General features: G+C 35.7%; 2 protein-coding genes across 6 annotated transcripts in view; one reads left to right on the forward strand and one right to left on the reverse strand.

The window, feature by feature from the left end:
• The window catches only part of NEXN (nexilin F-actin binding protein), a 50,944-nt gene that overhangs the window by 12,189 nt on the left and 21,849 nt on the right, over positions 1-16,906 (forward strand). For 3 of the 5 annotated variants that reach the window (XM_042952305.1, XM_042952307.1, XM_042952306.1), the window contains exons 2-4: positions 13,494-13,572; positions 15,366-15,444; positions 15,529-15,677. In XM_042952305.1, the coding sequence (XP_042808239.1) occupies positions 13,546-13,572; positions 15,366-15,444; positions 15,529-15,677 (255 nt within the window). In that variant the 5' untranslated portion in view covers positions 13,494-13,545. Of the gene's footprint in view, positions 1-13,493; positions 13,573-14,981; positions 15,174-15,365; positions 15,445-15,528; positions 15,678-16,906 lie in introns of all 5 variants that reach the window. The other 2 variants (XM_042952303.1, XM_042952304.1) reach the window with 1 other exon arrangement.
• Positions 1-16,906, reverse strand: part of FUBP1 (far upstream element binding protein 1) — a 74,287-nt gene that overhangs the window by 1,027 nt on the left and 56,354 nt on the right. The gene's annotated exons all lie outside the window — the stretch shown is intronic.

The following is a 16,906-nucleotide window of genomic DNA, read 5'->3' on the forward strand; positions in this document are numbered from 1 at the left end:
CAAGTTTATAGACTAGTAGGGGAAATGTTGACTAATAGCATATAAAAAGCATGAAAGTGGGAGGCAATAATCAATGAGTCTAAGATTGAGTGGATATTTGGAATATGAGAGTATGTTCCCAAAAGATTAATTTGAAAATCTTCTGTAAATGTCCAATAGCAGATTTTAAAATAAGTACAGACAGTTCATTAAGAAAATAAAAGTTGGGTTAAAGGGATGGGATGTTTTAGACTTCTCAGTTTTGATGATTACTACATGTATATTGAAAATCTTTCCATGATGCCTTTTGGAGTTTATTTTACATTATAATTTCTTATTTATAGGCATTGAGGTAGGCACTGGAAAGGAACCAATCCACGGTAATCTGGGAAAGGAGCATAAAGTCTATCAGATGTACAGGTCAAAGTCTGGATGGAATTAAGAGAAGTGCAAAAAGTAGTCTGAGAATAGAAGTCATTATCTTAGGCATCTGACTGGAAGGTTGGGGTATGGTGTATGCTTCCTTTCAATTCTGTATCAGATGATTGATGTTAGAACCCCACCTGTGTTTGTAGATAGTAAAGCAGACTGGACCATTAAAAATCCTGTTCCAAGGCTTTTGTTGAGAGTTTTGGCCAAGAGACTATTAACAGCATGAAAATTGGGAGAACGTCTGTCTATTCAATGTTGTATTTCTCAATACTTAGCAGAGTGCCTGGCACGTAGCAGATGCTTAATAAGTATTTGTGTAATAAATAGTGTATTCTATTTATATTGTATTCCATTATTGTATAATGAAAATCATAATGATAGTGATGAGAACAGTAGTCCTTAACTGTTTATAAAGTGCTTCACCTTGGAGTTGGCAGGATTTACCTATCAGCAAACAATTATTATGTAGGTCTATGCTGGGCAAATGCCATGGGCTATGGATACAGTAGTGCATAAATTACAGTCTCTACTGTCAAAGAGCTCACATTCTAGTAGAAGAGGTAGTCAAGAAAGTTCATTACCATACGTTGTGGTAAATGATACAGTCAGCGTAAGTATGGGGGTGATATGGAAACACACACAGGAGAAGCACGTAATCCAGTCTTGTGGAGTCGAGGAAAACTTCCTGGAGAAAAGTGACTAAGTACTAAAGGATGAGTAGGAGTTAGCTAAGAGATAAGGGAATGGGCAGAACATTAAGCCAAGGGAGGTAGCTGTGCAAAGGCTTGAGGTGTGCCAATATTTCAGTGTGAGTGATGGGGTGGGAGGTAGGTGTGACAGAGATGAAGCTAATGAGGCAATTTAAAGGGCCAAAGTGTATCACTGAAGGAAAAGTTTAGAGTAAGAAGAAAAGGGCAAAGACTGAAACGTGGGCAAACAACACCGAAGAGGTGGAGAGAGGCAGAGAAGTCCTCAGAGGAGACAGAAGGAATGGTTAGAGACACGAAAGAACAGGGAGAGAATGGTGTCATGGAGCTGAGTGAAAAGGATTTCAGAATGAAGGAGTGGCTGGGGCGCCTGGGTGGCGCAGTCGGTTAAGCGTCCGACTTCAGCCAGGTCACGATCTCGCGGTCCGTGAGTTCAAGCCCCGCGTCAGGCTCTGGGCTGATGGCTCGGAGCCTGGAGCCTGTTTCTGATTCTGTGTCTCCCTCTCTCTCTGCCCCTCCCTGTTCATGCTCTGTCTCTCTCTGTCCCAAAAAAAAAAAAAAAAAAAAAAAAAAAAACGTTGAAAAAAAAGAATGAAGGAGTGGCTGAGAATATCAGGTGTAGTAGTGACATTCTGAAGGAGAGAACTGTACATTTTATGGGCAATATAATGAGGAATATAATGAGAAAATGAGAAAAGCATTATTCCTATTTTATATATATTATATATATCAACTTCAGTTTATATACAACTATATATAATATTATATAATATATAATAATTATATAATTATATTTTATAGAATAATACATAACTTATATGTTATATGTAACATCTATAATTATAACTTACATAAATATATAAAAACTTGTAAATATAACTTATATAATTATATAATCTGTATATAATATATACATATTATATATATAGTTTTATATAAACTGAAATTGAGAGAAGTAAACTGGTTTGCCCAAGACCATACATCTAATAAACAACCCAAACAGAAACCCTAGTAGTTTTCTGGTTCTAACCCCAGTCTTCCTCCATCATCACAGTCTGCTTAATGTGCTTAGAAAATCAACAATTAACTGAGAAGTTGTCATCAGAATATATAATCCTGAATATTTGCTACAAAATCCTTAAACAACAAAAGCTCTAGTAGAATATTTTGGAAGACTTCAAAATATATTTGTATTACCCTTTTATTAAATGTAAAAATACACAGGTTTGCAAATTTTTGTATGAGAGAGGGTTTATGAAAAATTATGACAAGATTGAATTTGTATATGTAACTTTAAAAACTGAAGTGTAATTAACATACAGTGTTATTTTAGTTTCAGGTATACAACATACTGATTCAACAATTCTATTCATTACTCAGTGCTTGCCATGATAAGTGTAGTCACCATCTGTCACCATACAATGTTACACGGTATTATTTATTATATTCCCTATGCATTGCTTTTCGTCTCTATGACTTAGTTATTTTATAACTGGGAGTTTGTACTTCTTAATTCCCTTTATGTATTTGGCCCATCCTTCCATTCGCCTTCCCTCTGGCAACCACTGGTTCTCTCCTTTTAAGGGTTTATTGGAGGGGCGCCTGGGTGTCTCAGTTGGTTGAGCATCCGACTTCGGCTCAGGTCATGACCTCACAGTTCTGGAGTTCGAGCCCCGTGTTGGGCTCTGTGCTGACAGCTCAGAGCCTGGAGCCTGCTTCGGATTCTGTGTCTTCCTCTCTCTCTGCCCCTAACCCACTCGCATTCTGTCTCTGTCTCTCTCAAAAATAAATAAACATTAAAAAAAAATAAGAGTTTATTGGATTTGTGTCCTTACTCGTTTGTTTTTTAGGTTCTACATATAAATGAAATCATAAGCTATTTGTCTTTCTCTGACTTATTTCACTTAGCATAATATCCTGTAAACTCATCCATGTTGTTGCAGATGGCAAGATGTCATTCTTTATGTTTGAACAATATTGTGTGTGTGTGTGTGTGTGTGTGTGTGTATCTTCACATCTTTATCCATTCATCCATTGATGAATACTTAGGCTGCTTCCATATCTTGGCTATTGTAAATAATGCTGCAATAAACATAGGGGTGCATATGTCATTTTGAATTAGTGTTTTTGTTTTCTTTGGATTAAATACCCAGTAGTGGAGTTACTAGTTCATATGGCAATTCTGTTTTTAACTTCTCTGAGGAACCTCCATACCATTTTTCCACAGTGGCTGCACCAATTTCCAATTCCACCAACAGTGTATTAGGGTTCTGTTTTCTCTACTTCCTTGTCAACACTTGTTTTTTTTTTTGTCCTTTTGGTACTTGGTCATTCTGACTGGTGTAAGGGTATATTTCACTGTGGTTTTGATTTGTATTTCCCTGATGATTAGTGATGTTGAACATCTTTTCATATGTCTGTTGACCCTCTGTACATCTTCTTTGAAAAAAAAAGTCTATTTGGGTCTTCTGCCCATCTTTCAATTGGATTGTTTTTGTTTTGTTTGGTGTTGAGTTGTAGAAATTCCTTATATATTTTGAATTTTTTTATTACGTTTCTTTATTTTTGAGAGGCAGAGAGAGACAGAGCATGACTGGGGGAGGGGCAGAGAGAGAGGGAGACACAGAATCCGAAGCAGGCTCCAGGCTCTGAGCTGTCAGCACAGAACCCGATGTGGGGCTCGAACTCAGGAACTGTGAGATCATGACCTGAGCGGAAGTCGGATGCTTAACCGACTGAGCCAACCAGGCTCCCCTGTTCTTTGTATATTTTGGACATTAACCTCTTATCAGATATCTCATTTGTAAATATCTTCTCCCATTCAGCAGGTTGCCTTTCTGTTTTGTTGATGGTTTCCTTTGCTGTGTTTTCTTTGTTATTTTGGTGTTGTCCCAATAGTTTATTTTTGCTTTGGTTTCTCTTGCCTGAGGAGGCATATCCATAAATATGTTGTTAAGGGAGATGTCCAAGAGATTACTGCTTGTGTTTTCTTCCAGGAGTTTTATGGTTTCAGGTCTCACATTTAGGTCAATCCATTTTGAGTTTATTTTTGTGTGTGGTGTAAGAAAGTCCAGTTTTATTCTTTCGCATGTAGCTGTCAGTCCCAACACCATTTATTGAAAAGACTGTCTTTTCCCCATTGTATAATCTTGCCTCCTTTGTTGTAAATTAATTGGCCATGTAAGTGTGGCTTTATTTCTGGGCTCTCCTGTTGATTCACAAGTCTCTTTTTGTGCCAGTACCATGCTATTTTGATTACCACAGCTTTGTAGTATATCTTGAAATCTGGGATTGTGATACCTCCATCTTTGTTCCTCTTTCTCAAGATTGCTTTGGCTATTTGAGGTCTTTTGTGGTTCCATACAAATTTTAGAGCTATTTTTCCTAGTTCTGTGAAAAATACTATTGGGTATCTTTTTAAAAAAGATATTTATTTTTGAGAGAGCGTGAGCAGGGGAGGGACAGAGAGGCAGGGAGAGAGAATCCTAAGCGGGCCCTTGGCTGACAGTAGACAGCCCAACGCAGGGCTTGAACCCAAGAACTAGGAGATCATAACCCAAGCTGAAGTCAGACACTTAATCAAATGAGCCACCCAAGTACTCATGCTTGGTGTCTTGAGACAGACTGCATTAAATCTGTAGATTGCTTTGGGTATGTTTTGGATGTTTTAATGATTAATTCTTCCAATGCATGAGCATGATACATCTTTCCATTTGTTTGTGTTGTCCTCTATTTCTTTCATCAATGTCTTACAGTTTTCAGAGTTTTCACCATACTGAAAAATTAACCTCTGGGTTAAATTTATTCCTAGGTATTTTATTCTCTTTGGTGCAATTTTAAATGGGATTGTTTTCTTAATTTTTCTGCTACTTCATTATTAGTGTATAGAAATGCAACAGATTTCTGTATATTAATTGTCTGGAATTTTTATATCATAATACACATTGCACCACATAATTAAGATCATTTGCATATTAAGCAGCTATTATTTAGTCTAAGACGTGGTCTCTAGTTGGCTGATATATGAGAGGGAGGCAGTTTGGGCAGAGTCGCAGGTCATTATGCCCTTGAAGGAAGGGCATGAGTAGTTAGGGTATTGTGCAGTGAGGGTGCAGAGGGGGTGGTAGGAGACAGGAAGGAGAGGATTTAAGGAAACTGAAAACTTTCAGCTGCAATTTAGAGAGCATGACGATCCATTCCTTGACTTAAATGTCAGTACTGTTGACTCCCTTCCACAGGAACGTCCTTGATGGATTTATGGTTCAGTGTTGAGATTCACTAAAATGTGTGACATTCAAATAATTTTTGAACATTTCAGTGTCCATGTCATGACTTTGTTGGAACATACATACTTTAAAAAGCCTTCATAAAACCAGAATTCTCACTGTCATTATACAATTAAGAGGGAATTTGGCTTATTCTAGGAGTACTGTTAGATAATGTTCTGTATGATAAATTCAGAAGCCTTCTATACTCTTGACAGTTGAGCAGAATTTTGAGATAGGTCAGTGTGTTCCTTAAGACAATGCCATACATGTGAATATTGTTACTTGATTCTTCACTGTCATTAATTACAACAATAGAAGTGCTACCTGCATGTTGCTGACTTGGGCACTTTGAAAATCAGAGAAAACAGCACCTGACTTTATCACATGTGAATGAATTCACTAAATGAATTCTAAAACACAGCCCGCTGAGATAACTGCATTTCATTCAGTATTTGAGAATCATTTAATAACCTAACTCTGTGTTCTCCTTAATGCCAAGTAATTCTAAGAGAATAATTGCTAGCACATATTAGTTTATTTTTTAAAACTTTTTTTTTAATGTTTATTTCTGAGACAGAGACAGAGCATGAGTGGGGGAGGGGCAGAGAGAGAGGGAAACGCAGAATCCGAAGCAGGCTCCAGGCTCTGAGCTGTCAGCACAGAGCCGGACGCAGGGCTCAAACTCATGAGCTGTGAGATCATGACCTGAGCCAAAGTTGGACGCTCAACTGACTGAGACACGCAGGTGCCCCCATATTTGTTTAGAAGAAAATAAACTTCCTTAAATAAAACTGTGCTCACGTGGGACAAAATACCCTGTTCTACTGCCCGTTGCCGGCTAAAAACTACAATTTCACTAAATGTAGAGAATACTTGGGGCACCTGGGTGGCGCAGTCGGTTAAGCGTCCGACTTCAGCCAGGTCACGATCTCGCGGTCCGTGAGTTCGAGCCCCGCGTCAGGCTCTGGGCTGATGGCTTGGAGCCTGGAGCCTGTTTCTGATTCTGTGTCTCCCTCTCTCTCTGCCCCTCCCCCATTCATGCTCTCTCTCTGTCCCAAAAATAAAATTAAAAACGTTGAAAAATAAAAAATTTAAAAAAAATGTAGAGAATACTTTCAGTCATGTCTTTTGAGCTTCCAATATATTTCTGCTGCTCAGAATTATGGTTCTCAAATAATTCGATTAAAGGATCTTTTGATTGCACTAGTCGGTTAGGCATTATAAGCTGGTTGGTATTCCCCTTGCCCCACCACACATGCCAGTTGCACTGTTTTTTTGGCATCAGTATAATACAGTAAGAATGCAGACCCCGCAGTCGAACTGCCTGCTTTTATCCTGTGTCCAACACCACTCATTAGTTGTGTGGTCTTAAACAGGTTACTTAACTTTTTTTTTTTAATGTTTATTTTTGCGAGTGTGCATGTATGTGCGCGAAGTGGGGGAGGGGCAAGGAGAGGGTGGAAGAGGATCTAAAGCAGGTTTTGTGCGACAGCAGAGAGCCCAGTGTGGGAGTGGGACGCAGAGCCCAAACTCATGAACTGTGAGATCATGCCCCAAGCCCAAGTCGTAGGCTTAACCAACTGAGCCGCCCAGGAGCCCCCTTGGTTACTTAACTTTCTAAATCTGTTTTTCTTAAAATTTTTTTTTAATGTTTATTCTTGAGAGAGAGGGAGAAAGAGCATGAGTGGGGGAGGGGCAGAAAGAGGGAGAGACACAGAATCCGAAGCAGGCTCCAGGCTCCAGGCTCCAAGCTGTCAGCACAGAGCCTGACATGGGGCTCAAACCTGTGGGAACCAGAAGATCATGACCTGAGCTGAAGTCAGATGCTTAACCCACTGAGCCACCCACATGCCCCTAGGTCTCTGTTTTTCCATCTGTAACAATTTACAGACTTCACATCTGTAAACTCAAAAGACATTATTCTCATCTTAATATTTTAAGAATTTAAAATTACTGGGCTTGGAAATTTTGAGAGAGAGCTTGATAATAATCTTTACCGTAAAGGGCTATTGAGGGGATTAAATGAAATAATGCTTGTTAAACACTTGGCACATTACCTGGCACACAATAAAGGCTCCATAAATGTTAGCTTGGATTATTATCATTCATATGTGATCAAAGCATGTGTTAGTGAAATAGTTGTTTTCTTTTTAGTATTTTTTTTAGGTTTATTTATTCTTAGAGACAGGGAGACAGCATGAGCAGGGGAGGAGCAGACAGAGAGGGAGACACAGAATCCAAAGCAGGCACCAGGTTCTGAACTGTCAGCACAGAGCCCAACGTGGGGCTCGAACTCAGACTGTGAAATCATGACCTGAGCCAAAGTTGGACACTTAACGGACTGAGCCACCCAGGTGCCCCAAGATAATTGGTTTTAATAAGACATTACAATCAATAACTAATTGATTATCAATAATTAATAAGACATTACAATCAAGAACAGAGTTCTTTCTTGTGAAGTCAATGAACCTAACATAGTCAAATTCATACCTTTAACTTTAGCACAGAAAGACAACTGAGTTAGCAATTGGAATGTAATATTGTTTCTACCAGGAATTTAAAAAATTCCTTTAAAAAATTATAAAGGAATCCAATAGATATTTGCCTGCTTGATTTTGAATTTTTTTCTCTGAATTTTTTTCATATCTCTATAAAACTAGAGATATGAGTCCTATTGGTTTGTAACCTACATCTTAAAAGACAATTCTATAAGACAAAAAGCTAACAAACTTAGTTTGCTACAACTTTTTTATCCTCAAAATGCAGAACAGAGCAAACTCAGCAAAAGATTGTCTGCTCATATTTTAATTAAAAAAGTTAAAGTTAGTACTATTCAAATTTTCACAGACTTTCAGAATGAGAGCTCAGAGTACTGAAATGACATTTAAAAAACGATTTTAACTGGTTTTACTCATATTAAATTTAAAAATTAAACTTATTTTATTCAGAATCTATAAATAAGTCAAGATATAATTTGAAGATTTAAAAAAAAATTAGATGAAGAAGCTAGCTGATTCATTTATTCTCCAGGACTACTCTTGACAGGGTAATTTTTCACTGTCACCAAACGACAGAATTTTCTTTCATTTTGCCACAAAAAAAGGCTCCTTCAAGTTCCCTCTGGCCAATTAATCCAGCTAAATTTATCAATTTATGTGAGATTGCTCAAAGTTTCCTCATACCCTTTGGTATTAATTACTCTTTTAGATTACACAAATAATATATTCATATATGCTAATTGGCAGGGAAATGTACGTTTTTACTGAAGAGGATAAAAAGGATAGGGAGACCATGAGTGATGAAATCAATCAAAATTATTGATACCTACTAATGTTAGGTATTGTTCTAGAATTTTTTACATATGTTATCTAATCCTAACCAGGAAGCACACAATTGAAATTTGGATTTAGATCTGATTATCAAATTGTTGTAATCAAAGTATGAGGTGATAAAGTCTTGTATTATGAGGACAATGGAAATAGTGAAGTAATATATAAGAACAAATTTGAAAGAAACAATCACAAATCTTGACAGTCTATCATAATTTAGGAGATCTAAAGAATGAACCAGAAATAACTCTAAGGTTTGAGAAGCTATGAGAATGAAGGATAAGTTCTCTTGGTTATACAAGAAGAAATATCTAATAGGTAACTCTAGATATGATAGAATGACTCAGGTAAGAGATCAAGACTAGAACTACTGGTTAGTTTTATCTCAGGCACATAGAATTAGATTACTCACAAACCTTGGTAATGACAGATAGTCATGTACTGCCTGCTTTTATTAGGAAAGTACTGTTAATAATGTAATAAGCACCCACAGACCCACTGAACAACAAAAGTTAGGACCTTGTTAATAATTACATGGAATCATGTCCCATCTACCTTCATCATATTGTCTTCTCCCAGAGAGAAAACTTTAGTCCCCAAATGGCTTCACTGGAAAGTTCTTGCAAACATTTAAGGAAAAAATTACATAGGGGCACTTGGTGGCTTAGTTGGTTAAGTGTCTGACACTTAATTTCAGCTCAGGTCATGATCTCAGTTCATGAGATTGAGCCCCTCATTGGGCTCTGCACTTATAGCATGGAGCCTGCTTGGGATTTTCTCTTTCTCTCTCTCTCCCTCTCTCTCTCTCTCTCTCTCTCTCTCTCTCTCTCTTTCTCTGATACTCCCCCACTCACATTCTCTTTCTCTCAAACATAAATAAACATTTAAAAAAAAAGAAAAAATGATATCAGTTCTACATGAGATCTTACAGAAAATTAAGACAAAATAATTCCCAACTCATTCTATGAGAGCAGTATTATTATTAACAAAAGCAGATGTTACAAAAAAATAAAACTACACACCAATATCATCCCATAAACATGGATGGAAAACTTCTTAACAAAATTTTATTAAATTGAATTTATCAGTATGTTAAAAGGATAATGCATCATGACCAAATGCAGTTTCTCCTAGGAATGTAAAGTTGATTTAACATTTGAAAATAAATTAATGTAGCTTACTATAACGAAAATCAAACATAAGATTATCTCAATAGATACAGAAAAGACATTTTATTAAATCCCACATCCATTCCTAAAATTACTCTAGCACAATAAGAATAGAAAGGAACTTAATCTCATACAGGGCATCTAAGAAAAATCTGTAGCTAAAATCATTTAATGGTGAAAGACTAAACATTTTTCCCCTAAGGTCAGGAACAAGGCAAATATGTCTGCTCTCCCTACTTCTATTTGACTTTGTACTGAAGAAGGTTCTATCCAGAACGGTCCAGGCCAAAAAAAGAAATAAAAGACATACAGGTTATAAGGGAAAAAGTTGAAATGTGTTCATAGATGATATAGTCATCTATGTAGAAAACCAAATGGAATCTATAAAAACAACCCAATGGAACTAATAAGTTACTTTGGCCAGGTAGCAGGATAGAAGATGAGAATACAAAAATAAATTATATTTCTATATACCAGCAACAAATGATCATCAATTGAAATCTAAAAAATAACATCATTTACAATAGCATCAACAAATACAGAAGTATTTACAGATTTATATGTGAATACAAAGGACCTAGAATAGTCAAAACAAGTTTGAAAAGGAACAAAGTTGGGGTTACACTAATTTTTTCAAGGCTCATGATAAAGTACACTAATCAAGAATATGACACGGTGACTGGAGTTAAAAAAAAAAAATACTGTGGTTTTGGCATCAGGAGAGACAGACTGATGGAACAGAATGGAGGGTCCAGAAATAGACCCACCATAGTCAATTGATTTTTGACAAAAATGCAAAAGCATTTCATCTGAGAGATATGTTTTGTTTTTTTTTTAATAAGTGGTCCTGGAAAAATTGTTTATCTGCAAAAAAGTGAACTTTTGCCATATACAAAAATCAACCCAAAATGGATAAAAGACCTAAATGCAAAACCTAAAACTATAAACCTCTTAGAAGTAAATATGGGATAAGTTCTTTGTGATTGTGGGTTAAGCCAGTACAACACCAAAAGCACACACTATAAAAGAAAAAGATGATAAAATAGATTTTATCAAAATGAAGTTTCTGCTCTTCAAAAGACATTGTTAGGAAAATGAAAAGACAAGCCAAAGACTGGGAGAATATCTTTTCAAATCATACATCTGATATAGGTCTTCTATCCAGAATATGTAAAGTACTTTCAAAAGTTAATGGAAAATAAATAACCCAGTAACAAAATGGGCAAAAGATTTGAACAGATACTTCTACCAAAGAATATTTGTAGGTAGAAAAGAAACATATGAAAAGATGCTCAATAGCATTAATTATTAGGGAAATGTAAATTAAAACCATAATGTGATGTCACTACACACCTTTAGAATGTCTAAAAGTTAGAAGACCCATACCAAGTGCTGGTGAGGCTATAGAGAAAGTATAACTTTCATATACTGTTGGTGTGAAGACAAAATGGTACAATCACTTAGAAAACAGTTTGTCAGTTTCTTAAAAAGTTAAACATACATCTACCATAAGGTCTAGCCATTATACTTTATTTACTCAAAAAAGTATATGTTCATATAAAAGTTTACACATGAATATTCATAACAGCTTCATTATAATAGTAACTGCAAACAGCCCAATGTCCAGCAACAGATGAATGGTGGTATACTCAACAAACTGTGGTATTTAACCAACTCAATAGATTGTGGTATATTCATACAATGGAATAATATTTAGTACTAAAAAGGAATGAACTATTGATGATCCAACTATTGATGGATGAATCTCAAAATACTTACGCTGGATAAAAGGGCCTGAGAAAATGGTACATACTATCTGATTCCATTTATAGAAAATTGAATCTTTGGTGACCAAAAACATACCTGCCTGGGGATGTGGGTGGGAGAAGCAAGAAAAGGGGGGAGTTAAGGGATCTGAGAAAACTTTTCAGGGTAATGTTTATATTATCTTGGTTGTGGTGATGGTGTCACAGGTACATACATATGTGAACTTATCAAACTGTGCACTTTAAAAAAATTTTTCTTTTAAGTTTATTTTGAGAGAGACAGAGACAGCGTGAGTGGGGGAAGGGCAGAGAGAGAGGGAGACAGAGAAGCCCAAGCTGGCTCTGTGCTGTCAGTGCTGAGTCTGATGTGGGGCTCAATCCCACAAACCATGAGATCATGGCCTGAGCCAAAACCAACTGACCCACCCAGGCACCCCCAAATTGTGCACTTTTTAAAAGCATAGTTTTTTTGTAGGTCAGTGATACCTTAGTAAAGCTATTAAAAATTTTTTAAAGCCAATAGATAAAATTCTAAAAGTTACTCAAATAGTTCAGAAGTAGTCAGGGAAAGAGTAATAGAGGAAGAAAAAAAGGGGCGAACAAGAAACAAATAGTAAAATGGTAGTCTTAAGTCCATTTATAAAAATAATTACATTAAATGTTAATGGACTAAACATTGCAATTAAAAGATATCATAATTGGGGCGCCTGGGTGGCTCAATCGGTTAAGCATTCAACTTTGGCTCAGATCTTGATCTCACTATTCGTGGGTTTGACCCTGGCGTCGGGCTCTGTGCTGACGGCTTGGAGCCTGGAGCCTGCTTCGGATTCTGTGTCTCACTCTCTCTCTCTCTGCCCCTCCCCTGCTCTCTCTCAAAAATAAACATTAAAACAATTTTTTTAAAATCAGAATTGATTTTTCAAAACAAGGTCCAATTATATGCTGTGTCCAAGAGATGCAGTGTACATATAAAATAATAAGTTGAAAGTAAATAGCTAGAAAATTATATATATCATACAGACTAAACTTAAGAAAGTTGGTGCAGCTATTTTAATATCAGATAAGTTCAAGACAGTGAGATAAAAAGGAAATTTCAGGGGCGCCTGGGTGGCTCAGTCGGTTAAGTGTCCGACTTCAGCTCAGGTCACGATCTCGTGGTCCATGAGTTCGAGCCCCGCGTCGGGCTCTGGGCTGATGGCTCAGAGCCTGGAGCCTGCTTCCGATTCTGTGCCTCCCTCTCTCTCTGCCCCTCCCCCATTCATGCTCTGTCTCTCTCTGTCTCAAAAATAAATAAACGTTAAAAAAAATTTTTTTTAAAAAGGAAATTTCATACTGATGAGTCAATTCAAAAAGATGTTATAATCATAATGCATATGCACTTAAGAGGTTGAAATTACACGAAAAAAATGACATAATTAAAGGAAGAATCCTTTATTAGACAATCCTACATACCTGAAGACTGATAGAATAACTGGGCCACCAAAAGAAAAAGACACAGAAGATCTCAATAACACGATAAACCACCTTGACCTAGTTGGTACTTCTAGAGTAATACACCCAGTAACTGTCAAACACAAATTCTTTGCAAGTACACTTGATACATTCACCAAGCTATTCTGGGCCATAAATTTACAAGGATCTTTTAATACCATGCACCTTGTATCCTCTTTTACCCTGAATCTTGGGCAAAGGAGCTGAAGGTTATCACAATTTATTACTGGCCTGGATTGTGTCAGTATTTTTTGAGGAGCAATTAACATGCTGTTTCTGTTTACAAAAATACATAGAATATGAAAAATTAAGTCATTAAAAATTCTTATACAATACTAATGTATTTTTTCAGGTGCAAAAATATACAAAGCTCCATAATCACCCTGAGACCACATAGAGCAAACATGAATGATATTTCCCAAAAGGCTGAGGTAAGTCTCAAACCTTTAAAAAAAAAAAAAAAAAGGTGGGGGAAAACATAGGATTGACTGTAGAACTGCTTAAAGGGCAGTTGCTTTGTGGAAAGGTCATATCCAGACGTTCATAATGACATAGTGTCAAGATATAAAATGTAAGAGCTAAAATTCACAGGCCGGTCTTGGGCCCAGTATTTTCATTTGGATTCTAATCTTGGAAGCATAATTATGAAATCTGTAAATGATAGTGAAATGCAAGTGATGGCTAACATCTTGAATAGAATTTTAATACCTTGATAAATCTTAGAAGTTATTTTTTAGTATTAAAAAAAAACCACCCAGATTTGACATATACTCTTAGGAGAAAGCAATAAAATCACTCTCGGGTAAAGCTCCGTCTTAGCTACTTCTCCCAACAGCTGCAGTAAAATTTCTCTTAGTCTTTTTCTGGTTCTTGGCTGTAGTTTCTGAGAGTTGTAGTAAGAAGAGCTCAGTTGCTGACACCCCAACATTATGAAGTTTAAAAAACCTTAAATGGCCAATGACACCATAAGAAAATAATAGAGGGGCTGGGTATGCCACAGATTAATAAGTAACTTGTCATTATTACTAGGATAACGGGTTTGGTGTTCTGAGGCACTGATGTTTTATTTACTGAAACGTCTTCCGGTGATCAGCTTAATTTTCAAAATGATGAAAATAATTTGCTTTCCTGGTTTTAGAGTGGAGGGAAATATTTTCTCCAGTCTTTTACTAGACCCCTCCTTTTCCAGGGGAATCTCTTTTGCCATCCTAGAGCTCAGCCTTCTTGGAGTGATACAGCCTTTTTACACATTTTTAATGTTGGTTTACAGAAGTTCTAGATGGACAGTACAGCAGTAGTAACAGCATACAAATCACTGCTTTGTACAAAGAACCTGGAGCACATGGGTACTAAAGGGCTGCCCTTCAGTTTTACTTCTATTTGATATGGAAACAAGCAAGAGCGTTGACATATGAATGAGGCTATAAACTTTAAAGCCTGAACTTTTGCTTTATTTTCACCTTCACCTAATTTATTGAAATGAGTCCTGGTGTCTTTTAAGTAAGAGATGTAAAATCTGAATCTTTAATAATGGTGTGGGAAAATAAAGTACAGGTTGTTTTAAATTAGAATCCAGTATTCAGTTTTTATATTTTGCTAGCCTTCGCACCTACAAAGTGGAACTCCTTTATATTAATGAAGTTTTTACTCTGTTTTCTGTAATTTCATTTTTCATAATTAGACTTTAGAAAGTAATCAGATTCTGACTGTACAAATATTTCAAACTCATTTGTTTTCTGTTTCAGTATTTCTTATATTGCTTATGCTGATCTATCTTTACCTGATTTCTTCCTATCTTATTTTTTTTTAACTTTCTTCTCTTTATTTTCTTCTAACGAAGATTCTGCTTTCTTCATCTAAACCTGTCCCAAAAACCTATGTGCCAAAACTTGGCAAGGGTGATGTAAAGGATAAGTTTGAAGCCATGCAGAGAGCCAGGGAAGAAAGAAATCAAAGGAGATCTAGAGATGAAAAGCAAAGAAGAAAAGAACAATATATTAGAGAGAGAGAATGGAACAGGAGAAAGCAGGAGGTTATTTTATTTTATTTTATTCTTGTGCAAAATTCATTTTCATCTTTCTAATTTATGCTTTATTCACATTAACCATATTTTATATTAAATATAACTAAAATAATTTTCTGTATTTGTCATTTAATTTCAAACTTTGCATATAATATAGTCTAAATTTTTGACATGCTCCTATTAATTTATTTAACCATTTAGATTAAAGAAATGCTTGCTTCTGATGATGAGGAAGAGGCATCTTCTAAAGTAGAAAAGGCTTATGTCCCAAAGCTAACAGGTAAGAAACTTGAGGGGTAAACTGCAAATGAAATTGCAAAAACAGAAATGTAGCAAATATCAAACATGTTTCGTATATTCTTAGGAACTGTTAAAGGTAGATTTGCTGAAATGGAGAAACAAAGACAAGAAGAACAAAGAAAGAGGACAGAGGAGGAACGAAGACGCAGAATTGAGCAGGATATGTTAGAGAAGAGGAAGATACAACGTGAATTAGCAAAAAGGGCTGAGCAGGTATACACTAAATATTAAATTGGTATTTCTTCAGAAACTAATGGTACAAAATAAAACAATCAGTACATTGCCTAATTAAAATATTTTAATATAACATAAACTTATTAAATAGCAGCTAACTTGAAAACAAGATCTTAAACACAAATATTTAATATCAGATAAATATATCACATGCCTAGAAGGATTAAGGGCAGAATATACTTACCTTAAGGTTGAATGCTAGGATAACTTTTGTTATGCACCAACTTGTCATTTAGTCCATATTCCTTACACTGTCCACATTTCTTGTTTTTCCTGACATGTTAGAGGATTTTACAAAGATATAAGGCAGTGTCACATAAACTATCTACAGTATGCTGGTCTTTCAGTAGCAATCAATAAATACTTGGTTATTATTACACACTAAAGCATAATTAGGAAATCTTCCTACCCAAGAATTTGAAACAAATCACATTTTATTTAATAATGGTAGTATTAGCTAGCTTATTAACTTTTTTTTTTTTAAGTTGGGGATGGTAGTAGAAGAGGGGAGAAATGTGTGACAGCCATTTCTTTCATATAGCCATTACTGATGCCCATAGCTACAGGGGACAAATAAGAGGGGAGAAAAAAATTGTTACTATGATCTTATATAGTCTCTTAATGAATTTAGAATTCCCACGTATTTTAGCTCAGAGCATGAGAACTTAGAGGCTAGTAAGTATTTTTAAAATACTCAAGAATATGATCTAATTTCCAGAAAAAGTTAATGTCTCAAAGTGATTAATGATTATAATGACATAGAAACTTGATCAATAGTCATACTTTTATTAAGTAAAGAATTGATCAGGTCACAAAAATTAATGCACTGATACTTGTTTTACATTATAAATTATGCCTAGTCATAGACTTGATGACCGTTATATTGTTTATGAACTTAACCTAGTCTACATTATAAGATCAAAAGAGATGATCAGTGTATTGAGTTTAATGAGATGGCATTTATCTTAGAGTTGTTAATAATATTATATGAGTTAATAAATGCAAAGCACTTAGAACAGTGCCTGGTACACGTAAGTAGACTATAAATGTTTCACCTAAATGTCATGAAACCATTTTAGCTTCTCTTTCTTCTCTCATCAATATGTTAACAGATATATTAACATAGTCTTCATAAGTACAAAACTATTTTTATTGTGAAGTTGTACTTGGCTCTTTTTTGTCTACTCTTTAAGTGCTTTAAATCTGTT

The sequence above is a fragment of the Panthera leo genome, chromosome C1 (genome assembly GCF_018350215.1).
Source record: "Panthera leo isolate Ple1 chromosome C1, P.leo_Ple1_pat1.1, whole genome shotgun sequence".
Lineage (NCBI taxonomy): Eukaryota > Metazoa > Chordata > Mammalia > Carnivora > Felidae > Panthera > Panthera leo.